This window comes from Macadamia integrifolia, chromosome 3 (assembly GCF_013358625.1).
Source record: "Macadamia integrifolia cultivar HAES 741 chromosome 3, SCU_Mint_v3, whole genome shotgun sequence".
Classification (NCBI taxonomy): domain Eukaryota; kingdom Viridiplantae; phylum Streptophyta; class Magnoliopsida; order Proteales; family Proteaceae; genus Macadamia; species Macadamia integrifolia.
This window is the reverse complement of record NC_056559.1, coordinates 30,623,542-30,648,598: the sequence shown is the minus strand read 5'-3', so window position 1 is coordinate 30,648,598 and position 25,057 is coordinate 30,623,542. Positions and strand designations below refer to the sequence as shown.

The following is a 25,057-nucleotide window of genomic DNA, read 5'->3' as shown; positions in this document are numbered from 1 at the left end:
TAGGGGGTGTTTGGTTCGGTAAATCAAATGGTGTATGTATCGAATATGAATGTCAATCTTTTGATAGACATTCTTCTGAATTATGTTTCTTTCTGAAATATCGTTTGGTTGTCTTCAAGCTAGTACATGTTTCTCGTGGGTTGAGATATTGGCTTCCGTAGAGAACGTCTTTCCGCTTTCTCCTTTTATATTAGATGGTAAAAAGGTTGCTCAAATCTGAGTTTCAGTGTTGAGGTAAACTCAAATTTGGAACACATCCTTTGTAATATGATCATTCATGTGAAATAAAATGCTCACTTATGAGGGTCATCTAAATGGAACCAAACAACTCCAAAAATTAAGAATTATCATTCTAAAGAATGTCATCCCAAAGATTTACCGAACCAAACACCCCCTTAGAACCTCTAACTATTCAGATCTGGGAGCCAATTCTAGGGCTTTGGGTGACCAACTCCGATCCAAATACGATCTTCCATATTTAGAATCCTCACCTCCCCTGGTTTGCAAGGATAGTAGAGACTATTGACTCTACTCTACTGTATTAACCTCACAAACAGGGGCCACCCTCTTCCTCTCCACTTCCTAATCCCTCCCTTCCCCCTCTTGAGATCCCTGCGTAGTGAAAAATAAAGCAAAGAAATTTAACGAGGTCCCATGTGTTAAAGAATAGTCTAATGACATTTGTCCTATGACATCAGTCTGTATATTGTATAATAAACAGGATAACGAATCATATTAGTCAATATTGGTCAGACTAACCAGAAACTGTACGTCGCAATCCTTCATATATTTGCCAAATGCCCAGTCCCACAGCTCCATCCGCTTGGATATGTGAAATAAGTTTAAAAGGAAAAAAAAATTTAACCGATCATGATTGTAGGACCAAGTCTCCCAACCCCCCACACCCAGTGTGATTAGGAATCCATTCATCGCCCCCACTTTAAAAGGGTGAAGGAGGCTATCATAACTTCACGAGGGTATTTCGGGGAAAATACTAAGTCACTAATCTCTTGGTAAATATGATATGTGAACCTTAGGATAGTGTGGTAAACCTTCTAGTGAAAGACGATAATCTCTTGATAAATATGGTATGCGAATAAGGATTTTGTAACATTTTAAATTGATAAAGTTTTCCTTCACTGATGGCTGAATGATGGGACAGTCCAGAAGTGACATCCATATCTTCCCCCAACATCCTCTTCTCCTCCTATTGTACATGGTCGTTATGGGGTATGTGGTGGCGATGGGCCATTCATTCATGGTGGCCTTCAGAAAACTCGGTCCTTTAAAATTTCATTTAATTTTACTTCCACTCCATTATTTCCCTACCCCTCCCACCACCACCAAAAAAAAAGCCTCCTGCTGAATCTATCCGCATTGTTAAAGAACCTTAAATCTAAAAAATGGGATCACCTAACATCGATTCCAATTTAAATAAGATCGGAATCAGTTTGAATCACTTCAACCCCAAAAAATGAAATTAAAAAAAAATAAAAAATAAAAATAAAGAAAGGACATAATCAAGCTACTATAGAATTCAATGTCTGGCATGCTTAATTCAAACATAAACTCCAAACTCTTAAAGATAGAACATAATTAGAAACATATCAAAGACGAAAACACAAACTAGCAACTCGGTACCTCAAAGATAGAACTAAAAAACTCATATAGAAGATGGCACCAAGCCCCCTTCTCCCCTCTAAAAAACAAATGGAGAAGAGATAAAAATCTGAAAGTTTAATTACTTCACTGTTGTTCCTCCTCACGCTTAGGTGCTTCTTTAATCTCATCAGCTCCATCATCCTAAATTCAAACCAGAAATCCATTCAACTTAGAGACAGAAGAACAAGAAACAAACAAAGAAGCCCACCCCATTTAGTTGGGATAAGGCTGAGTTGTTGTTGTATCAAGAAACAAGAATCAGAATGATAAACATTCAAACACAGATCCCATCCATGATCCATACCTGCATGTCTGATGTCCATAATGTAAGGTTGTCGCGAAGCAGCTGCATTATCAGAGTGCTATCTTTGTAGGACTCCTCTCCTAGTGTATCCAGCTCCGCAATGGCTTCATCAAATGCCTACTCAAATTTACAAACAAGAAAAGCAAACAAGGATAAGCAATGTTTGAATCTCAACAGTGTACAGATCTCTGACGACAATACATCATGTTAATACCCAGGGAAAAAAAAGGCTACAAGAGAAAATTAAACTTAAAACACTTCCAGTTTGTCTACAACAAAAACCCTTCAAAAAGAAATCAGTTTAGTTCTGATATCAAAATTATCAACAAATGAAAGAGAAGTTATGGAAAGATGTAAATTTCCCGTTTTAGTTCCCTCACCTGCTTGGCAAGATTACAGGCTCGATCAGGAGAGTTCAAGATCTCGTAGTAGAAAACGGAGAAGTTAAGAGCCAGTCCTAGCCGGATCGGATGGGTTGGAGCAAGCTCTGCAATTGCAATATCCTGCGAACGCAAACTACACATAACCGCTGACCAAAAAACAAGAAATGGAGATCGTATGGTATGAAAAATAAAGCAAAAAAAAGAAATGAAATCTAATGCGAACCCACAATCGTTAAAGATATATATATATATATATATATATAATCTTTTGATGATAAATGTAAAATATTAAAATAATAAAAAAAATAACTTAAATATTTATCTAGGAAGAAAATACGAAATCCCCAAAACCCTAACATATCGAAGCCTTGAAAAATAAAAAAGACGGAAATAAAGAAGGAAATAAATGAATAAGAAAATCTAATTAAAAGATCACTTATTCAATCTCCTTCACTCTCCTAAAAAACAAGGGAAGAAATGGAGGCCGATCAAAACCCTAACTTCAAAGCTGCAAAACTGGATAACAAAGACGAAACAGAAATGAAACCACATCCTAAACCTAGACTCGTTGAGAGGAACTAACCTGAGCAGACTTATAAGCAGCGAGGGTGCTCTCAGCGGCCTCTTTGCGCTCCGCACCAGTCTTAAACTCAGCAAGATAGCGATGGTAATCGCCCTTCATCTTGAGGTAAAAGACCTTGGAATCACCAGCGGCGGCGGAAGGAATAAGTCTAGAATCAAGGAGACGCAAGATTCCATCACAGATCGAAGAAAGCTCGGACTCGATCTTAGATCTGTAGTCACGGATCGTGGCAACGTGGTCCTCGTTACCGCGGCTCTCTTCCTTCTGCTCGATCGAAGAGATAATACGCCAAGAAGCACGGCGAGCACCAATTACGTTCTTGTAAGCAACGGAGAGAAGGTTTCTCTCCTCAACGGTGAGCTCCTCAGATTCCGCAGTGGCCGTGACTTTCTCCATGAACTCAACCATTTCTTCGTACCGCTCGGCCTGTTCCGCGAGTTTCGCCATGTAAACATTCTCCTCGCGAGGAGAGGGAAGCGCTGCAGCGGCCGCCATTGATGAGATCTCTGTGGTCGCAGAGAGCTAGAGAGAGAGAGAAAGGGTTAGTTTCAGTCGTTCGTGAAGGGAGAGAGGAGGAGGACAACGGACGAGGCAAAGCAACAGAGAGAAATGAAAAGGGAGACACGGTTTCCTTTCCTTTTCCCTTTCTCGAGTAGTTGGCAAGACCGGTCCCATGAACCAAGCTGTAAGATCGCTTTACTGGGGCAGATGTGACACGTGTCCTATTCTTGGAGTATAGGGACCCACCTACAATGAATCCTACGATCCCAGACGAGGTCAATGCCAGTGGAGAATGAGTGAATGAACGGTTAAGATGATATGAATTTGCTATTTCCGGGCTAGGTTTTTCTGGAAAATGAATAGTGTTTATCTGGTCCTCAACTTCTCATGACTCATGAGCAGCTAGGTTATTTGGGCTATGTTTGGTTGTCAAGAAGTGAAAAGAAAAAAATAATAAAATAAAAAATGTGAAGGATATTTCAATCTCTTCATTATTTGTTATGGATTTTAGATTCATCTACCAAACCTCTTATAGGAGGCTTATCTCTTGGCTGAGAGAGCCAATTTTTCTTGTAAATTTTGCATTTTTGAGGAGGAATTTTCTCTATAAATTATCTTTTAAAGTGTTCCTCAACTACATGTAATTCCAATCAAAAGTGAATTCTTAAAGTATTAAAACAACATGTGGATAATCTCTTGCCTTAAAGAAAAGGTTTTGAAATCGAGTCGTGTTGGAAATATTTTTCCTTAAAGAGAATAGTTATTTTGGGGACCTGCCTATAAAGGTATCTATTAGTGGGTTACATGAGAGTTGTCCATTTGGTACGGATGCTTATCCTTTATCTTTCTGAACTTTTTTTATTTGCCATATTCTTCGACTTCATTTCATCATAGTCGGCAATTTTTTCAACTTACAAATCATGCATAGTTAGTGAACTTTGTGGCAATGTAGTAATTTTATCAAAAATAACTTCATTTGAATATCTCTCATTTTTTTTAATTTGGAAACTCTCTGAATATCTGATATGGCTCTTCTACTACACAATAGAGACGGCAACTCAAATCCAATGCCCTAGCATGGAACCCAACAAATGGGTGCACGTCTCGAGGTGCTCAAGGGTGTTGGTTTTGAGCTCTCATTTCTAGTGCGCAATAAAAGAGCCATACCCCTAAATATCTTAAATAGAAAAATATTCAACCATCTAGAAAGTAAGAAAAACTACGAACTTTGATTTTGGTCGGAAAAACTACTGAACTTTAAACCAAAAAAGTCATAGCCCATACAACCTTAAATGTGAAGTTATATATTGATCTTACTTAGAACGAACTCTATTGTGAAGAAAAATCCTTTGTCAAAGAATAATTTGTTTAAAAGAAAGTAGTGAGGGTGAGTTGTTCGTGAGTTGTTCACTGTATGATGATAAAAAATAAAGAGAGGATTTTGGGAGTTGTGGTGTACAAAAATCTCATATTCACCACGGTCTTAAGTTCGAGCCTCCTAACTATTACCTACTTCCCTCCCTACCTATATAAAAAAATAATAATAAATAAAGAGGGGAATAAAGAAAACATACATCTTACTGTGATAGAGGTAAATTATTCAATTAGATTGTCCGGCTATAAGAAATTTAACACTGAATTTTTATAATTAAAATAATAATCCTCCACCCTAGGTTTATGAGTTGTCCTATGCCATTTTCGAATCCTGAAAATGAGATGGATTCAAAAGAGAATTCAGAGTCTATGGAAACTTTGAATCTAGAAAATGATCCCTATTCAGAGTCATTCATTCACATTTCAAATTGGGATGTAACGACAACTGTTATCTCTCCAGGAGAAGAGACCGAGATGAACCACGAGATGACCCATCAAGTTGATAATATAGATGGTTCATTGGATTTTCTTGAGGAAGAGTCAGAGTCGACCAATAATGATGATGACTTTGGTCATGGTGTCTTCAGAACCCTGATCCATCCAGTTTTGAGAAGCACTATGCGAAAGAGTCGTCGCGTCAGAATTACCCTATACTATCTTCGCTCTCGTGATTGAGCTACTTAACTCTTTCATAGTATTTCTTTCCAAGTGTAGAAATGTTCCTTTCAAATTTTTCTTTGTGATGCAGGGTCTATCCTACTTGTTTTTTTAGGAGCTGCTCTCCTTTCCTTAGGCCTGTCTAATAGGGGAAATGATCGCCTTATATTGTTTTTTCTTTTTTCTTTCTAATATAACTTTTCTTACCTATCAGAAAAATAAATAAATAAATAAAATAAAATAAAATTTGTTTATAAGCCAGCCCAAAACTTGTTTGAAACACCAAAAACCAGAATACTGGGCTCGGCTCCGTCTTGCCCTGGCTAGTCTAGTTTGGACGGCCAATAAATGATACTCTCTCTCTCTCTCTCTCTCTCTCTCTCTCTCTCTCTCTCATTCAAGGATAATTCTAATGACTAGCCACTAGAGAATCTCATCTTACCAAAATAGGGAAGAGGTAAAATCCTATTGGGATATCCACATCTAAGATAAAGACATTTATCAATACATGCATCAAAAGTAAAATAATTCTTTTTCCAAAATAATAATTAATTACTCTCAATTCCCTCCACTTAAACAACATCATATAATGGTCAAAGGCATGGTAAAAATTAATATTGCCATCCTAAACCATCACAAGGAACAAGGTTCCATTACAGTCTGCAAACAAGAGATGATATAGATATTGGGAAATATGCCATCAGATTTGGATTCATCCAATCATGTACCGACAAACTCTCTTTGATATTCTTCATTACAAAAAATTGGATTCCAAGTTGAAAATATTTTTTCATACACAATCCAACACCATGAATTCGATGCACCGATATATAATTTGAGAGTCATAAAATGTTGGTACACAAAATCAATGATGTCTGGCTGCTAAAAAGAAGACCCATGATCAGGTCAAGGGACTCTCGTAATATCTTATTGTTTAAACATCCAACAATACATCACTTAAAATTCTCATGTGATCTAATCCAATGTATACATGTATATACATTCACACTTTTGTCTTGGAATCATCATTCCACAATATAAATGATACAGTGATCATATAAACAGAGTATACAATTTTGTCCCTAGATTTGTCGCAAACACTTTTAAATGATGAAAACCTAAGAGGACAACCACAACCTATTGATATAATGCATAATAAAATTAATAAAATAGTTACGTTACGTGAAATGGATAGTTTGGTGTAGATAGACTAGTTAATTAACGGTAGTATTTAATTTCCATTCATCTAGAAAGAAACTTGTACAGACTTCTTTAAGTGCTCTCTGTCTTCTTCTAACGAGTGTCAATCGGTTGGTTCAATTTGATTTGATTTTTTTTATTGGTTTGATATCAGATTTGTTCTGATCTATATATCCAAAATTATGGAAAACTATGTTTATGTTTCTGTTTGTTTTTTTTTTTTTTTTTAAATAATTTTCGAGTTGCTTTTCAAATTTTTGTTAGTTTCGAATTGATTTTGGTGTGGTTCAAATCGAGTTGAATCTCACAATACCCCAATCTAAAGACAATCCAATAAGCTCCGATTTGGTTCGATTAGGGCTGTCTGATTTTCCCAATTCATTCAGATTTTGAGAACCATTCCACACAAAATCTTCAATGATCTCTCTAGTTGGTATTATTTCTTAGAATCTTGATGTGACCAATAAATGAATGCAACCTCTACTAATAGGGCCCAGAAGGGCTATTTTATTTTAGTAGTCAAATCATAACAACTCATTTTTGCACCATAAAATGACTAATGGCACAATAAAGCCCTACCATATCTCTTAACGATTTTAAGGATCTCTGATGTTGCAGTGGGTATTATGGAAAAATTTGAAACTGGACCGCAATTGAAATTGACAGAAACCCCCTTACGTGACCTCATGTGTCTAGGTCTGATTAAGACCCAGACTGAAACTGACCCAAACCGATCGATTCCCTAATGATGACTGGGAACTATTTTATCATAACCGTCTTTGGGTATAGATATTTCAGTGGTTGAGAATATTCTGTTTAGAGAATACACTATGGTGTTACATGTCCCGTATATTTAAGCCATAGGCCTTAAAATAGTGGGTCCCATGATAATATATATCATTTACATAACCAACAAAAAACGTTTTAGTGTCATGTCCTCGTGTTCCAAATCCGCATTAACCGACAATAATAGAACCACGAAACAAAGAAGTGATTTTCCAACTAATCAACGGTGGAGAATTATCCTCTTCATTTGGATTGACCAACGGTGACATTTTTACCGGATTGTCATTACGTCATGTCACGTGGTTCGTGTGACTTAGCTGTCACTGCACTATTAGATGCTCCTACGGTCCTACCTTTATAAGTTCTTCCACTTCCACCACGAAAGAATAAAATCAGATACAGAGAAAGAAAGAGAGAGAGAGAGAGAGAGAGAGAGAGAGAGAGAAAGGGAGGGAGAGATGTCTTCGGTGGTGAGAATACCGTCTAAGGAAAGTCATGAGGACTGCAACGAACGGTTAGATCAGAACCACATGGCAGATCTTACGGCTATGAACGTTTCACTACCAGCTGAGAATTTTTTTCAAGCGGCGATTTCTCTGAAAGATCAGGTTTGAGTTTGAATTCAACTTTGCTCTCATTTTAAGATTATTTCTAAGTTTTTCACTCTCCTTCTCTGTTTTTGAGATCTACTTTTGCGAAGTTTCTGCAATTTTGAAACATTAATTGAAGCTGGTCAGCTCTTTTTTCATGTCTATGTTATGGATTTTGGGCTCTCTGTATAGGTGGTGGAAGCGACATGGAAAGGCGGAGGAGGAAGAGACAGTGGACAGAGCTTGGACACAACCGTGTATAAAGGCTTGCTTGGGACGGCTTTCACTTGCTTGAGGTCCTACGAAGTTACCGGTAACCACCACGACCTGCTATTGTCCGCCGAGATCATCGACACCTGCGCTCTTCTCCGACCAACCTACACAACAAGGTACCTTTCTCTCTCTCTGCTTTTTCAGAAAATCATTTTGATCTCTGAACGATTAAACGTAAATTAGGTTTCATTGATCGGTTGCAGACATTAGTTTGTATCAATTTGGATTACTTTTCTTGTTTATTATGCTTTGAAACTTGAGAAAGAAGAAGAAGAGAGAGATCTGAGTTCTTTAGTTAGTTACTTCATCTAGTAAAGTAGCAGAAACTGGAGTAGCCAAACACAGGTTAATGTGTACTGACGCTAATGGTGATGTTTGGGGCAACAACGTATGCAGGCACCCTACGTTTTTATGCGGGAGAGGTGGAGTTTACGCACTGGGAGCTGTTGTTGCAAATTACAGAGGTGACCCTCAGAGGCGCGATTATTTTGTGAACCTTTTCCTTGAGGTACTTTACTCTCTTATCACTCTACTATCATGACCATTTCTGTTACTGGCATTATAATAATAATAATAATAATAATTATTATTATTATATTATTATTATTATTATTATTATTATTATTATTATTATCATCGTTGCTTAATTGTTTTCTAAGTTAGATGCTTTTAGGATAATTGCTTATTGTTTATGACAATAATATGTATGATATTTTACATGAAAATTTTTATGTAAAAATTTTACATTATCAATACATTTTTCACCCCCATATTTTATGTTAAAATTTCATTTTTTGACATAGAAACAAACATACGTTTTAGATAAGGAAGGAAGAAAGAAGGTGAGCCAATGTGCATGGACACAGTGGGTGCGAAAAGACTATACTATCCCACCCTGAAGATGTTTGTATGTAATTTTCCATTGTTTGCGCACACTGGCATGTACCTACCTCAGTAAGTAGCGCGCTCTTGCCCGTGAGATAGTTAACGGATTTGAACAGCATATGCATTTTAACCTTTATGGGTATACGAGTTCAACCAGTGAACCAACCTAGCGTTATTTGAGCTACACTGTGATTGGTTGGAGGATGGAAATTTCATGATTTTTGGGTGGAGGGGTCAGAAAGCAACACTATTGTGTAGGGAATTCACTTGCCACATCAATAGACAACGTGTGGATAACGGAATCATCCACGTTAGATCCACACACTTGGAACGTAGAGCATCTTTTCTTACACTTGAGAGGATAATAAAGAAACCCATGTTAACGGACGTGGTATGACATATTCCCCCGTCCCCCCTCTCTCCCTCTCTCTCTCTCTCTCTCTCTCTCACAACAAGCAGAACTGCAAAAGGGACGTTGACAGTGTACTATTGCCAAACCTACCAATTATGATGACCCCCTTCCACACCTTCCCCGATATTTTGTCTAGGCTTTAGGGGGGAAGGTTTGCCCACCCTTAATGGCTCTCACTGTTAGCAAGACCCCACATATTATTATATCCATATGGCATGATTCGCTAACAAACAGTCCAAAAGTAGGCAAAAGCATTAGCCTGGTTTTTATCTTGGCTGGCGTTGGGATTCCAGCCTGTATATCATGATTCCAGAATTAGCAAATTGGACCGTTCTGGATTCTGATTAATGTCGATCCTATAGTAATTTAATTTTAAAATTTGACTATATTACGTTTTTTAATAATAAAAATAATATAAAATCAATTAAATGTTATTACCTTACTTTACTTTTGATCATATATATATATATATATATATTTCTTTTTGGTTAATAGAATAGCATAAAGTCAATTAAAGTTATCTCTTGCACTGAGATATACAAATATTTTGAATAGAAGCTTTCAAAAGAACATAAATCTATGAAAATCTTTGCTTCGTTTTTTCCATTTGAATTCTTAAGGCGTCGACTGATTCTAGATCAATTCCGACCACTTTTGATCTAATTCAAATCGAAATCAATGGAAATTAATTCTCTGTTCGATTTTGAGTTCTTAAACGTTGCAAACCTTGCTGTATATTAGGTCGAATGTCAAGGTCTTGGTCATATGACTTTCCGCATGAGCAGTGGTTATAGGATGTTATGTGGGTCCTATCTATGATATTGTGTGGAATGAAATTGAGTGCCACAAAATATGATACCAACATGTGCTTTTTATCCTAGAGAGCACAAACACAGCAATGGTTAGAAGATGTTATGTGGATCCTATCTATGATATTGTGTAAAATGAAATTGAGAGCCACAAAAGATGATACCAACATGTGCTTTTTATCCTTGATAGGGCAATACATGGATCTTCCATTTGGATGTCCACACATTAGATCCCTTCCACCAAACGCTAAGTTTGAAGAAAATATGAACCCAATTTTTTGAATCTTTATTTGGAGCCCTAACACGTTGAGTGACTCCATCTTCCCATTTTTGTGGTATTAATCTTGCCCATGAGATAAATCATATTGCTAATGACACTTCAACCAATTTCCATCGGCTTATTCTAGAATTCTGAAATTTCTTCTCAAAAAACCCGCAAAGAAATGCCATCTTTAGCTGCTTTTTTCCTCTTATAGCCCCTAATTCTGTACGTGGATGGTCCTCATCTATTGATGTCACAAGTATAAACCCAACCAAAAGTAGAGAATCATATGTCTATTTCATCTGTTGTGTAATTTTTTTCACGTTCAACTTTTTTTTTTTTTTTTTCGTTTTTGGGTGCAATTCACGCTCAACTCGGATCATAATTAAAATTTTGAATTAAAGAAATGAAGTACTGATAATATTATTATTCCACTGCTTAATAATATTCATTCTCATGTCTCAATGATATGGGCACCAATGTTCAGGTGGCACAAGAGAGAGCACTTCCAAGTGGACCTGATGAAGGTGGGTTTGGGATGCCTTATGAGCTTCTTCATGGTCGAGCTGGATTCCTATGGGCAGCGTTATTCATAAACGTGCATTTTGGACAAGAGACACTACCCATGGACCTTCTAATGCCAGTGGTAGAAGCTGTATTGGCAGGGGGTAGGGCCGGAGCATCCGACACTACGGCCTGCCCATTGATGTTCAGGTGGCATGGGACAAGGTACTGGGGTGCGGCCCATGGTCTTGCTGGAATCCTGCAGGTCCTACTCCACTTCCCTCTCTCCTCAGAAGATGCCGAAGATGTTAAGGGGACGCTTAGATATATGATGAGAAACAGGTCACCACATAGTGGTAATTACCCTTCAAGTGAAGGGAATCCAAGGGACAAGTTAGTGCAATGGTCACATGGTGCCACTGGCATCGCCATTACTCTATGCAAAGCAGCACAGGTTAGTACCTATATCAGTACAATTATAGTTCAATTTATATGCATAAGGTAGAACAGCTTTAAGACTAATCTTCTAGGGTAATGGTGTGGCAAGGACATATAATACTTCTTCCTTGGGGCCGAGTTGGCAAGGGACCTTTGCCTCAGAAAGTGTGTGGTTCTGAGTTCGACTCTTCTTACCTCTTTGCGGCCACTCACATGGGGGTGTTTAGTGCTCTTCACTGTTTTCAGTGAAAGTTGAATGATTCTCATTTAACCCCAGCATGACCTGGTTCATGCAGTTGTGGGGTCAATATGGATTGGCGAAAATAATACTCGTTGTTAAAAAAAATAATAATAATAATAATAATAAAAAGAAGAAAAAAAAGGCATACGATACTTGAGTGCAGCAGGTTTACAGAGGGGTATCCCTTGATTACTCCCTAGAAGATCTGCATTTGGACATTCAATTTGATGATTGATCCTTATGAGTTTTAATTTTCTTTTGATCAATAGTAATGTTTTTTTCCAAAGTTTTGCACCAACCATGAAGGGGTGTGATCTGATAGTATCATAAAGGCTCAGAGGAGATGCAAAATTCCAAATGCAAGACCATATAACATGTGTTGTGGATAGATTCTAAAGCTTTGAGAACAAGACTATTCTATTGATGTATTACAATCATGTTCTATTTTTGTAGGTTTTCTCTAGCGATAGAGAGTTCCGAGATGCTGCAATAGAAGCAGGGGAAGTGGTGTGGAAAAGTGGGTTGGTTAGAAAGGTTGGGTTAGCAGATGGAGTTAGTGGCAATGCATATGCATTCCTCTCACTCTATCGTTTAACAGGAGAGAGCATCTATGAAGAGAGAGCCAAGGCATTTTCTAGCTTCTTGTACCACAATGCAAGTAAACTTGTAACAGCTGACCATCTCTATGGAGCTGACCATGCCTATTCCCTCTTTGAAGGGCTTGCTGGAACAGCTTGCCTCTGGTTTGATATGGTCTCGCCTGAGAGCTCCAAGTTCCCCGGGTTCGAGCTTTAATGAGGTGATTTTTCTGGTTTGAAAAGGCTTGTAGAACTCTAAAATGTTTATATTCATCTATCTTTTTGCAATGAGGAAATGGTTAGCTAATCCCTTAAAAGAGTTCTGTGTGATAAACAGTGGAACTTGTGGTTGAGTCTGGTACTGTGTGTTCTTTCCTGCCTGTTCACACTTAGATAGGTATGTGTGGTTCCTTGGTATTGATCCATGGAAGACGTCGGACTAATCTATTAAGAAGCGTCGAGGTAAATGAGCAGCTCTTTAGTTGGGGAATTCTCCTTATTGAGTTGGTTGTATAAAAGAAATGGTTTTGATCAATAAAGAAAAATTGGGTTTCAAAATGTGTTTTAGATCTAGAATCTATTATAAGAATGTTGTAATTTTCGAAGATGGGATTCCTCATGTATTTGTTCTCCCTTGTATCTATTTTTCTGGGGGTATGGTCTAATCAAGGAAAGATTTTTCCAAACCCAAAGATCTGAACGTTAGGATAAAAAGACTTAAAAAGGCTAGAACTAGTTTTGGATGAAGTGGGCAAGTGTGAACACAATAAATGGGATATGATTCCTTACCAACTTACGTGTAGAGTCTGAAACAAGGGAAGCACAATTTTGACGGCCAGTTGAGCCAACGGGTTTCAACCATCATTGGGGTGAGATCAAATCTCTTACTTTGCACGGTTTATCAGATAATGTTGAATTGTTTCGGGTCGGGTCATAACCCGTGTCCAGGGAGAGGCAAGTCCGAGAGGCATCCTTTAATATGGTTTGATCTTGTAGTTCAAATAACTCTGTACCATGATTTGTCCAAAATAGAAGTAAATCCACGCCTAGAGGGGCTCAAAAGGAAATTCGAGAATTATCTTTGACGAACTAAAAGGGTCTGAACCATGATATTAGAGTAGTCAGCCAGTGATTCTCCCCGGTCCCATGCCCATCCTAACATTGTCTCTTAGAGCTTTTCACCCTTCTCGAATTGAAATGATATTTTTTCATTTTTTCCCGAGAAAAGCTGGCCCATCTGGCCTACTTTTTTTTTTAGTAGGAGAATAATAATAATTATTGTACAAATCAAAGCAAAAAAAGAGACAAAAGAATGGAAAAGGTTCATTGAATAAGCAAGGTACAACATACCCTCTAGGCCTCTACCGTTTGATTAAATCATTGTCTCTTTCCCCTTAAAGCAATGGACAAAGTTTTCACCACATGTACCACTTCATCCATGGGTTCACAAACCCTTATAACGTTTTAATATATTTCGTTAAGAACCCCTCATGGATACGCCATGTGTGCATTCAAATCCCATTAACCACGTGTAGGAAAATATTTAATATAATAAAGAAGAGAGTTTTCTGTGGCGAGTGCAGCTTGTTTCTTTTATTCCTTATATAAAATGACCTATATGCAAAAAAAAAAAAAAAAAAAAAAAAAAAACAAAATGTGACGGGCGCTAGTGGAGGCTGCACTCTTCCGCAAACATCCTTCCAATAAAAAATAGGGGAGAAGCAGTTTAAGAATGTATGCCTTAGGCTCAGACAGCCTTTTCTTAAAAGGAATGATCCATTGGCAAAAGAGATATCTTAGCATAAATAAATAATTAAAAAAAAAAACACACACACACACAAAAACAAAAGAGAGAATTTAGATGAGGCTCTTAAGTGGACCGTGTTGGAAAGCAAATCCACTAGCCCTTTTTACATTATAACTGGGATCTGGATTTCTATACAGGGTTCCATAGTCTGAAATCAATGGTTGGCCAGCACAAAGATTCCAAGGGTACTGTGTGGCATGGGAACTAAGTTGACTTACTGAGTCATCTTGTAAAACTCTTATAAAGAAAAATATCTCAACCAAGCTTTGGTTCTCATGGGTTATAAAAGTCAGTCATGGCTTGGTTTTCAACCACTTCTATTTTTTCCAACTCACAAATCACTATCATGGGAATCTTTTGTTTTTTACCCAAAAAAAAAAGGAATCTTTTGTTTCACATTTACTCTACTTGATCCTCATTTCCAAGTTTAACTAAGGACCATGGTTTCTGTTTCTCTCAATCATTTCCAAGGTTAACTGACTAAGGACCATGGTTTCTGTTTCCCATGGTGGATGAGGCAACAAAAGAAAACCATATCCTTTGAAGAGAGAGAAATGGTCAACTAGGCTTCAGCCACCCTTTTCAGTTTAATTTCAAGTTCCAGTAGCCTCCCATAGGCCATAGTTTCTCTTGTGATCAATTGGTAACTTTGGTCAAATCAGGGCTTCATCAATACTCTATATTTTCTTCACTAAACCTCATGCCCCATGACTTCTCTTACCATAAATATAAACATCTTCTTCTAGTCGCTTTGTCCTTTTTCTCTCCAAAGTCTAAACAGGAAACTAAGGCCGTGGTTTTGACCTTTTGGGTGGGTTCATCATATCTATAGGCACGAGATAAGCCCATGGTAAAGTCGATAGTGAAGCCAACCCCAGGTTTGGTTGACACAGTTTGTCTTAGCGAGTCTTTCTACTAAGTTCCTTATATATAGTTTCCTTAAGGAGTTACTTGAGAAGGATAAACAGATTCTCTACAGTTCTTCAGTAATACTAGGGCAATGAACAACACAATGAACAGAAGCAAAATACAATGGCTATATGATGCCTGTAATCTAATATTCACACAAGAGGAGCCTCCAACCTTCCAAAAAATTCAATGGCTAAAAAAACTCATAGGTATTCCACTAATCAATCTTTTTGTTTTATTTATTTATTTATTGTTTTTTTTATTGATGATTTTGAAGTGTAATCCATGCTATTCTACTTGCAGATACCATGGAAGCCATAGATGTAGGCATTGATGAATTCAAAACAGATGAATCTCTGACAAGATGGGCTAGGAAATCTAGTGTGGAGGATTGTGAGGGATTGATTTGTGGGCAAGGAGTCTCAGAAATTACCTACATTCACATCTATGAAAGCAACTTCTTTTCGGTAAGTATATGTGTCTTCCTTTGTGTGTTCATTTATGTCTGTGTTTGTATTACGATTGCATATCAATCATATGGGGTCTGATTACACATCAGTTACGAAAATGATTTTGTGCGAATTGATATGGTCTTGGGTTTCCTCACCTTATAAACCAGTTTATGCGATTGAGTTCTCCCGTGGTTTGTGAATTGAAATCAATGATACAATCTCCCACTAGAGTTTTGCATGCCCTAGTAAGTTATTAATATAGACTTCTCTACAGATCGGCGTGTTCTGCTTCCCGGCCGGAGCAAAACTACCTCTTCATGATCACCCAAGCATGACAGTGCTAAGCAAACTTCTGTATGGTTCTGTCTATGTTAAAGCATATGACTGGGTCAAGGTGGAGAAGTCCAACTATAGAACAGGTGAGCAGTTATGTTCTTCAAAAACACTATCAGGATGCCCTTCTATGCATCTGTTTATCACATTTGGTGGGAGAGAAACAAGTGAAGGTGTTCTACATCTTCTCCTACTTTTAACCTAATCTTGAATTCAATTGACTTTGACATTAAAACAAAGGTCACCTCCCCCCCCCACCCCCTCCAAAAAGGGCAGCATAGGAATAGAGGGCTACTTGGAGTTTTGAGTTTATAGTTGTCACTTATTACTAAGGAATGTGAATGTGAACTATGTTGGGTTTTGGTTGCAGTGGGATTAGCAGCTAAAGTTATAGATGGCATTATCAAAGCTCCAAGTGAAGCAACAGTTCTGTTCCCTAAGAATGGAGGAAACATACACTCTTTCACTGCCTTGACTCCTTGTGCCATTTTAGATGTATTGTCACCACCATACTCCGACGACTTGGGGCGGCCATCGACTTATTTTTCGGAGATTTTCGTTCCATCTCTTCGTGGTAATGTTACACTTGAAGGGTCTAATTAACTAGCATCATATGATCAATGAAAATATCTTAGAAAACTTTTACTGATCTTTCTGTTCTTAATTTGTTTTGTGGATTAGGTTATGCAATATTGGAGGAGAGAGATTTACCAGATGATCTAGTTGTTACCGGGGCACCGTATCTTGGTCCAAGACTCATTACCAGTGATGACAGTGATGAGTTTTCTTGAAGAACAAGTGAAGTCTGTGGCTTCTTTTACTGTAAATCTTCTGTATATTCAAAAGCATGGAAGGTATAATAACAGAGACTTCAATAGTCATTGAAAGGCTCAAATCACTACTTCAAGTGGCCTTGAGGCATAAGTTTAACCAGGACAAGATGGGTTTATGGCTTTAGGTCCAAATGAAACCCATGAATCAAATGAAAATGATCCCTTCCTTAGCCTCAGGCTATGTTTGTAGAAATTGTACTTTGTGCTGGTTTAAAAATTTCTCTTTATGCTTGGTATGTCATCATTTAAGAGAAGATTTAGTTTTTGAATTTTAAAATTCCCCTTAGGAATTATGAAATATTCTTTTGCTCCAAAAAAAAATCCTGCCAAAAACACAAGAAAACATGAGAAAATATAAAACTTTTTTTTTTTTAATGGTAACTAAATATACATATTTTTTTTTATTATCTCACCATTTCATTTCTTTTCTTTCTCTTGGCTACCAAACATAGTCTTAAATCCTAAATCTAATCCAATTGGTTGTGGGCTTTCGAGCAAGGCCCATTCCAGAGTTTTTAACAAGGCATCTTAAATTAGTGTCTTAGATGATATTCATGTCCTTAAGGTTTTTAATGGACTGGGGGCATTGGTAGGATTTTTTATAATGTCAAGTTAATGGGGAGGGTAAGAATATTTTTAATGATATAAGGGTAGGGTAGGTTAGGGTTTTGGCAAGTAACTTTAGTTGTGTTCCGTATGCGAAAAAAAAAAAAAAAAGAGAAGAAGAGAGAAGAATCAGGTTTTATAATGTATTTTAGACCCAAAATTTATTCCAAGAATGTATATCTAACACAACTTTATTGTTCCCAATTACCCATTACCGATCAAACTAAGGATACATAAGTAGCTACATGTATACATGACACGTAAATTAAATAATAAGGCTCCGTCTTATTGTATAGAAAATTAAAAAGTAGGGAAGTGAAATTTTTTTAAGCTTAAAAATAAATTTTTGTAATCATTATTCGACATGATTGATTAAAAACTTTTGTATTTTGTATTTATATAAATTTCATAATAGAAGACAATTTCTCTATTATGGTTATAACTATTGGAGCCATTGAATTACATATTGTTTCATCAATTTTTCGAAAGAGATTATCAGTTCATATCAATCAATCAAATTTGTTGAATTGAAAATTAAAATAATTCAATTCCTATCCTATTTAACATGCAGATCCATAAAATCTTTTCTCAATATTTTAGTTTTAGGAAAATGAATCATATCAAGGAGTGTGGCCCCTACGTTAGCATGATAGCATCCCATCTAATGACAATACACACGTGGGCATCATCCAAGAAGAGTGTGATGGTTATTTTGCACCATTGTCTGAGCGTAAAGATGCCCTCTCGACCGAGAATGCATTCTCTAAAATTTTTTTTTATTAAGTTTAGACTTGATTCTAAACTTGAAAAACACAAAACATCATATATAGATCAACAGCTTAAGATAATCCAATCATATTGAATTTTTAGGGCAATTCGGATTCCATTTATCAGTTAGATGAGAAAAGTTCATTATCAGAAAAGCACATAAATCCAAACAGTTCCTTGTCAACTTGGATTTCGCACAGGCAAAAACCAATCCATAAATTCCAAAAGCTACCCAAATCAAAAGCAAAGACTGAAAGGGAACCCAAGTCCCATTATCTTCTTGGACCTTGGTTATAGGATCGAGGCTGCCATTGATGGATTACCCGTCACTGACACTTTTCTTCTTTTCTCCTTTCTCTGAAATGGAGCTTTCGCCCAAAAACCATTGAATCTCATCCACAATTCACTGAGCATATAGAGCTGCAGGGATGTGGAGCACAAGAAAAAAAAATTTATCCACAGATTTACACCGACCGAGGACATAATTGATGCATGTATACATTGAAGTTGCCGTTCTTTAATAATTTAACGATAGCATATCTGATATGGAGCAGGGACATTGAGTATTTATTCATATATATATATATATATATATATATAAAAGAAAGAAAAAGGAAAAAGGAAAAGGGACATTGAGTGTTTGATTCTTGACAAGTGCAAAAATCTGGTAAAGATCAACACTTTTTTTCCTCATCTGTCTTCTCGATCCAAAAATATTTATGAGTAACCTTAACTTATGTTTGAAATAGAATTTGACCAAATTGTTATACACATTAACAACACAGACTTCCTAGTTAAGGTGTTAATAATCTTATTGATTTCCTTAAAAATATAATAAAAAAAAAACAAAATGATAAGCAATTGTCATCCTCTCTCCTCCCTTTTGGAAAAGACCCACTTATTCGCTTATATTTGGTCCTATGATTGATGTATTTAGCTAGTTCTCGAAAGCTGGGAGCATATCCAATCCAACCCCAACCTAATCTTATCGTAATTTTTAAATTTTAAATTTTAAACTTATAAATATGTGGGTGGTTGACCATTTCAAACCCGTATGAAAAAAAAAAAAAATGAAATCTATGTGAATTTAATCCTAGGGGAAGGGCTTGGAGAATTGGACGGATTTCAAATGAAGCGATTGGCTACTAAATTAATGCTCCTCCTAAAGGTAACGTATGGCCAATGGGCAACGGCTGGTATTCCTTACGTCAGCTGGTAACTTGGAAGTCACATGCCACCATTGAAGAAGCAACGTAGAGTGCAACGCTATCTTACAGTGGTTCCCTTTTGGCTATGTCCAACGATGGTAAAGAAGGGCTTCAATTGTGTTTCGGAGCATTTAAATAACCCTTTAGATAAAACGCAAAAAGAAATCTTTCAGTTTGTCGAGTCCACATTTCTGTAGCAAACGATGAGTTAAGGTGAGCATCGGATGGTTAAGAATATTTGGATACACATCCCATGAAGCTTCTAGTCACCCAATGCTCACTACACGACAGTAGCCACAAACAATTTTCACACCAATTTGCCTATGTCTACATTTAGACATAGGAGAGTGCAAAAAGATTACGCTATCCTCCACCTCATTCGTGTGGCCATCCATTAGTTTACATGTTGACATTGTGGCTACGCAAGAGGATAGCTTTTTCTAAATAAATATAAGGGAAAAAGAGCACTAGCTCCTTAGTTATGCAACCCTACACCTAGCGTGCGGTTCAATGAGGGATGCACATGGACATCAATAACAGGTGAATATTTTGGGTTTCACAAGGGTGGGAGTGTCATTTCTCCACCCTCTGTGTTTCTACTCAAGGGCTGCACAACTAGGGAACATTCATTTCCCCTATAATTTTATTAGGCAATAGAATTATCCTTGGTCATGTGGCTACTGAGCCAGTGATTGGTCTATGGGAGGGTGGGCGAAGGCATCTCTAGCACACCAGTTTGGGTGGGGCAAGATAGTCTTTTCATGCTCGACTGTGCATAAGCATAGAGGACACCATCAGGGAAAGTTCTTTTCCCAAGTTTTTATTTCATTGTTTATCAAAAACTATGTTTCAAATGCCCAATTCATCACAAAGAACAGAATAACAAATCAATACTATCAAACATAATTTTTTTGTTCTAATACTATTTCTAAGTGGGAAAACATATAAATACTTTAGAATATTGTTACCAAAGTAACCCATATGACATGGAATGTCTAGCAACTATACCATGAGAAGGCAAGTTAGAACAAATACTAGCTTACCCTAATGGTGGAAGCTTCGGCTTGAAAAGTCGACACCCAAGGAAAGAGGTTGTGGGATCAAATTCTATCTATAAAAATGTGTGTTAGTGACTGTGTGAGAGTATGAGACCATTGACCCAGCTAGCACCTAGGAGACTGTACACTGACAAGTGGCACTCAATAGGATAGAATAGCTTAAAAAAAAAAAAAAAAGAAGAGAGAAGGCAAGTCAAAAGATTGAGACAATGAGCATATAAACATCAACCAATGATTAAAGAAGGTATTAGCAAGTAAGTCTCAATAATTAGGTTCTAATTTTATTAAGGATATAACCAATTGATGACGTTTTGGTGAATTAATGACTCATCCATATGTATTTTGGCCTACTCTCTTTTCTCTTTCCTTTGAAAAAGGGAAGGACTCTATCATCCATATGTAGTTTGGCTTCTTCCCTCTCTACCAACAAAAAATTAAAAGCAATATTCTGAGTTCCTGGGAGAATATCGTATCCAAAACTCTGAATTGTACAAAGCACCATTTAATATATTTGGATCTGTGAGGGACATGGATAAGGCTGGTCTACTCTGAAAATAGACGAGTCCTTCACAGAGGCTGGTTTCAACAACACCCATCAGAGATTCATTAAAATTATTCATTCTTGCATCTCTAATGGCAGCAAAAACCGCACTTTTTTTTCTAAATTTAAGGGTTTCAGGGCAAAAAATCTTCTTGTTGATCTTACTTTTTTTACCCATTTTAGTTTAAATTAATTAAAAAATTATATTAATTATGACAACAAAAATAGCATCATCCACATTAGGGGTGTCAATTCGTGGCCCGACCCGACTAAACCTATCGGGACCGACCGTTTATAGACCGGCCCGACCCAGACCATTTATTAAACGTGTCGGGCTTGAGCCCGGCCCGTTTATAAATGGTCGGTCTCAGTTTTGCTACTTGGAATGTCGGGCGCCCGACCGAGACCGACCGAATAATGCCCGACCAAGACCGGCCTATTGTGCACCGACTTGGCCCGACCCTTTAATGATTGTAAAATACCTATTTTAGCCCCCAAAGTAAAGAACAAAAACTAAAAAGTAAAGACATGTTCACATTTTAAATAATGGTTATGTTTGGTATCATTTATTGATTTATTGCCATTTTTTTGGGCTTGCATGAGTGGGCCGGAATATAAGAGCACATTTTAAAGAGGGCCCGTTTAAAAACCGGTTAAAGCTCGTTTAACATTAAACATGTCCGTAACCCGGTTAAGGTCCGACTAAAGCCCGATTAAGGTAGCCCGATTATAGCACGAGACCGACCGACGGAATATAAAGTGTACCATGCCCTCAATAACTAAGCCCGATTAGTTAAATGGGCGGACACGGTGTAGCCTTTGAAAGTCTTCAAGCCCGATTAAGCCCGACCGAAACCGAACCGGCCCGACCGATTGACACCCCTAATCCACATGATCAAAATAGGAGTGGGGATTTTATTTTTATAGAGGGATAGGTATGCTAGCACATTACCTAGGAATAAAGTATACTAACGGGATTTTAACCGTTAGATAAAATATAAAAAATCTCATCCATTCATGTGACTAGGTCTTACAAATCCTATCCAATACAGTCGCTCCACGGTCTTCTTCCACCCAACTGTTTCTTTGCCCTCACCTGTTACCGCTCCAATTGCTACTCCCACAGCCACGACCCGTTCTCCGGCTAGTGTGCCCAAAGCATCACCGCCGGAGGCTCCAAGCTCTGGGCCAGCTATGTGAGACCTATCTTTCTCTTTCTCCTCTTCCATCTTTCTCCTTCTCCTGTTCTTCTTCTTCCTCAGAAGGCGGCGAACCTTCCTTGCAAACCCACAAAACCCGACTCTTCTTCTTCTCCTGTTCCTACTAAATAGCGAAGTTCAAGAATTGGGGAGTACAGTAGAGGATCACGGTTGAAAGAATTTTACAGTAATGGTACGGAATCTCTTACAATATTATCATCTACAGCCAAAACCCTCAACCAATCAGGAAAAACCTCTTTATCATTGCTCTCTGCAAATTCCTCAACTTAGACTGATTATCTTGTTCATCCTTCTCTGTATGATGATCCATTCCTGAAAAGGAAGGAGAAAATAATATCAAAACTCACAAAAATCTCTCAAGATCTCAGTATTAGAGGTTACTTTCCCAAAAATTATACCCTTGGAGTAAGATTTTACAGTATTGTCTCAGAAATATTAAAAAAAAAAAAAAAAAAAAAAAAAGAAGAAGAAGAAGAAGAAGAAGACTGATGTAAAAGTGTTGTGGGGATTCTTATAGCAATGGAGTCAATAACAGATTAAATATACAAAATCTTCTATTCTTCAAAAGAAAAATCTGCAAGATAAGAAAGAAAATCTTCTGTGCCTTGAACATTCCAAATCCCCTTCTTTCCAAATGATAAAGAGAAAAAAAAAATCTAATTTCTATAAATAAGATTGTAATATAGTGAAAATTTGCTCTTTAAACAAAGATGAGTGTTCTCTTATTTTTCTTTTTCACCATGAATTTAGATTTTTCAGAAAGGAAACTACAGAGTACAAAATCAAGTGGATGGGTATTCACATAAGGCAAGTTCTGTATTCTCTCGAAAAAAATTTTGACATGGGTAACCTCTCAACAATTTGGGTTTGCTCCGAAAACCATTATCTCATAACTCAATTGCTCTATCGTTTTCTTTCTCACTGAACTCCCACTGAATTGCTCTTGTCGACATGAAAAAAGCTCTGGATCTACTGTTCCAATAGATTTTTATTCCAAAAATTCAGTATCAATTAACCCAATTTTCAGATTTGAAGAGTTGTATGAGAATCAAGTATTCCACTTGAAAGATTTTAGTCCCTCCCACTTGAGAATCAAGCCATGAACAGAGCTTGGGATGCTTGGAAGAGATTCTTTGCCATTGCTGTAAAATTCTTGCTGGTGAGCTCATTGGAGGAATCGATTAGCCCTATTACCACCAGATTGAGAGAGAGAGAAAGAGAGGGCAGTGCTATTGGGGGTGGAGGGTTTTGGGAACTGCCGGTGGTAACTTTCCGGCGAGGTTTGAATTGTTAAACCAAGGTTAGGGGAGAGATAAGGTGTAGCAACGGTGGATTGAAGCATTGGACATTTTCTTTTCATCTAGCAATTTTATTTAAGATGGTCAAATCTCACGGTTAAAATCTTGCTAGTATACCTTATTCTTAGGTAATGCACTAGTATACCTATCCTTTTCCTTTTATAAATTAGAGAGAAAGGTTTTCCATGAAGCCGAAGTAAGAAGGAATTTGCACGGTAGACCAATGAGTGTGTGTTTGAAGAATAATATCATTCATATGGGGTCCACATAGAGTAAAAGAGAATGTATCAATATAGAACCGATTGTTTATCACTTGAAAGGGATATATTTGAATCTACACGGAGTTGTTGCATGCCTCCTTTTCCAATAAATTTACTAGTAGAACTAAGATATTATCTGGAAAACATGATCCGCATGGAGATCCTTGTTGGAACTTTCTGCTTTTTGGTAAAGGTTTTACAAAGGCTTACCTCTTAGCTTGTTATCTAAAACAAATAGTGTAGGCTTTAGTCATCTATTAAGGGATGAAGTTAGGCATACCGTCGCTATTTAGGAACTATTAGCTAAACCAATGGGATGGTCACAATAAAATAAGCATAGAAAATCTTTTCACAGAGCTGCATACCCAACTCTTTGTCATCTGTTAACCTAGTTCTTTGAACCTCTATGACTGCTCTTCAATCACTTTCTTCTCTTTTGCCTTAAAATAAATAATTTTTTTTTGAGAAAATAAAAACACAAGTTGGGTTATTATTCAAATTCTGTTAAAAACACAATTTGAGCCAAACAAATGTTTTGTTATTGGACCAATCGGATAGACCATCTAAAACGGAAAAAAATCGTCTGTAATCCCGATCTCGTATAATTTCGTGCAATACCACCTTCAGGGGGTGACACGTGTATTGATACCAATGCAATGGTCCAGATCTGATTTAAATACCTCTTCACTGATTTAATGTTTTATTAGTTGTATCAGATCTGGACCATTGTATTGGTATCAATACACGTGTCACCACCTGAAGGTGGTATTGCACGAAATTGTACAAGATCGGAATTGCAGACGATTTCAACCCATCTAAAACTGGTAAGGGTTTCCAAACATATTCTTATTGGCTATATTATGAATAACAAGCAAATCTAAAATCAGATATGCCAAAACAGCCGCACTACTAGCAAGACCTAGAATAGATCTCACTCCATAGAAAAGGCCTAACCAAACCTTAGATGTGTTAGACACCACAATTAGGTAAGAAGTTAGTGATGGAATTTGAGAGAACCAGCATCTACAACCACAATCACAATTTTTTTTTTTAGTGACACTTGATCTAATGGTAAAAGTACGAATATTACGACTTGATGACCAAACGATCGAAACAACCTCTCAACATTCTTGGAGTAAGGTCGCATAATTCTTATTTCCCAGACCTCGTACGTGCACTAGATATACTCTTTTTATTTTTTATCAATATTTTTATTGAAATATTAATATTAATATATTGGCCGTATTGAACCAATATGAGATTAAAGCCATCAAACAATAATTTTTTAATTAAAAAAAAAAAAAAAGAAGAAGATATCCATA

At 37.1% G+C, this 25,057-nt stretch overlaps 3 protein-coding genes across 3 annotated transcripts; 2 read left to right on the top strand and 1 right to left on the bottom strand.

Annotated features, from left to right (window-relative positions):
* Window positions 1-1,504: 1,504 nt before the first annotated feature.
* On the bottom strand, window positions 1,505-3,562 carry LOC122074872 (14-3-3-like protein). Its single transcript, XM_042639850.1, has 4 exons — window positions 2,933-3,562; window positions 2,347-2,469; window positions 1,967-2,083; window positions 1,505-1,803 (listed from the first exon to the last, which is right to left on the bottom strand). Exons 1-4 carry the CDS (start codon window positions 3,425-3,427, stop codon window positions 1,747-1,749), a joined length of 792 nt encoding a protein of 263 aa, XP_042495784.1. The 5' UTR covers window positions 3,428-3,562; the 3' UTR covers window positions 1,505-1,746.
* A 4,280-nt stretch (window positions 3,563-7,842) lies between these two features.
* On the top strand, window positions 7,843-12,759 carry LOC122072714 (lanC-like protein GCL1). The gene is made up of 5 exons (XM_042637101.1): window positions 7,843-8,058; window positions 8,233-8,429; window positions 8,710-8,821; window positions 11,169-11,639; window positions 12,318-12,759. Exons 1-5 carry the CDS (start codon window positions 7,909-7,911, stop codon window positions 12,657-12,659), a joined length of 1,272 nt encoding a protein of 423 aa, XP_042493035.1. The 5' UTR covers window positions 7,843-7,908; the 3' UTR covers window positions 12,660-12,759.
* A 2,449-nt stretch (window positions 12,760-15,208) lies between these two features.
* On the top strand, window positions 15,209-17,074 carry LOC122072589 (plant cysteine oxidase 3-like). The gene is made up of 5 exons (XM_042636951.1): window positions 15,209-15,367; window positions 15,462-15,625; window positions 15,885-16,029; window positions 16,314-16,517; window positions 16,625-17,074. The coding sequence occupies exons 1-5, from the start codon at window positions 15,250-15,252 to the stop codon at window positions 16,732-16,734; spliced, it is 741 nt and encodes a 246-aa protein (XP_042492885.1). The 5' UTR covers window positions 15,209-15,249; the 3' UTR covers window positions 16,735-17,074.
* Window positions 17,075-25,057: the final 7,983 nt, after the last annotated feature.

Coding starts and splice junctions, on each gene's coding strand:
- LOC122074872 (XM_042639850.1), bottom strand. CDS start 3,427: ATGGCGGCCGCTGCAGCGCTTCCCTCTCCTCGCGAGGAGAATGTTTAC. Junction 2,084..2,346: donor CCTGTAATCTTGCCAAGCAG/GTGAGGGAACTA, acceptor AAATTTGAGTAG/GCATTTGATGAAGCCATTGC. Junction 1,804..1,966: donor TATGGACATCAGACATGCAG/GTATGGATCATG, acceptor GTTTGAATTTAG/GATGATGGAGCTGATGAGAT.
- LOC122072714 (XM_042637101.1), top strand. CDS start 7,909: ATGTCTTCGGTGGTGAGAATACCGTCTAAGGAAAGTCATGAGGACTGC. Junction 8,059..8,232: donor CGATTTCTCTGAAAGATCAG/GTTTGAGTTTGA, acceptor CTCTCTGTATAG/GTGGTGGAAGCGACATGGAA. Junction 8,430..8,709: donor CGACCAACCTACACAACAAG/GTACCTTTCTCT, acceptor CAACGTATGCAG/GCACCCTACGTTTTTATGCG.
- LOC122072589 (XM_042636951.1), top strand. CDS start 15,250: ATGAACAACACAATGAACAGAAGCAAAATACAATGGCTATATGATGCC. Junction 15,368..15,461: donor ATGGCTAAAAAAACTCATAG/GTATTCCACTAA, acceptor TTCTACTTGCAG/ATACCATGGAAGCCATAGAT. Junction 15,626..15,884: donor ATGAAAGCAACTTCTTTTCG/GTAAGTATATGT, acceptor ACTTCTCTACAG/ATCGGCGTGTTCTGCTTCCC.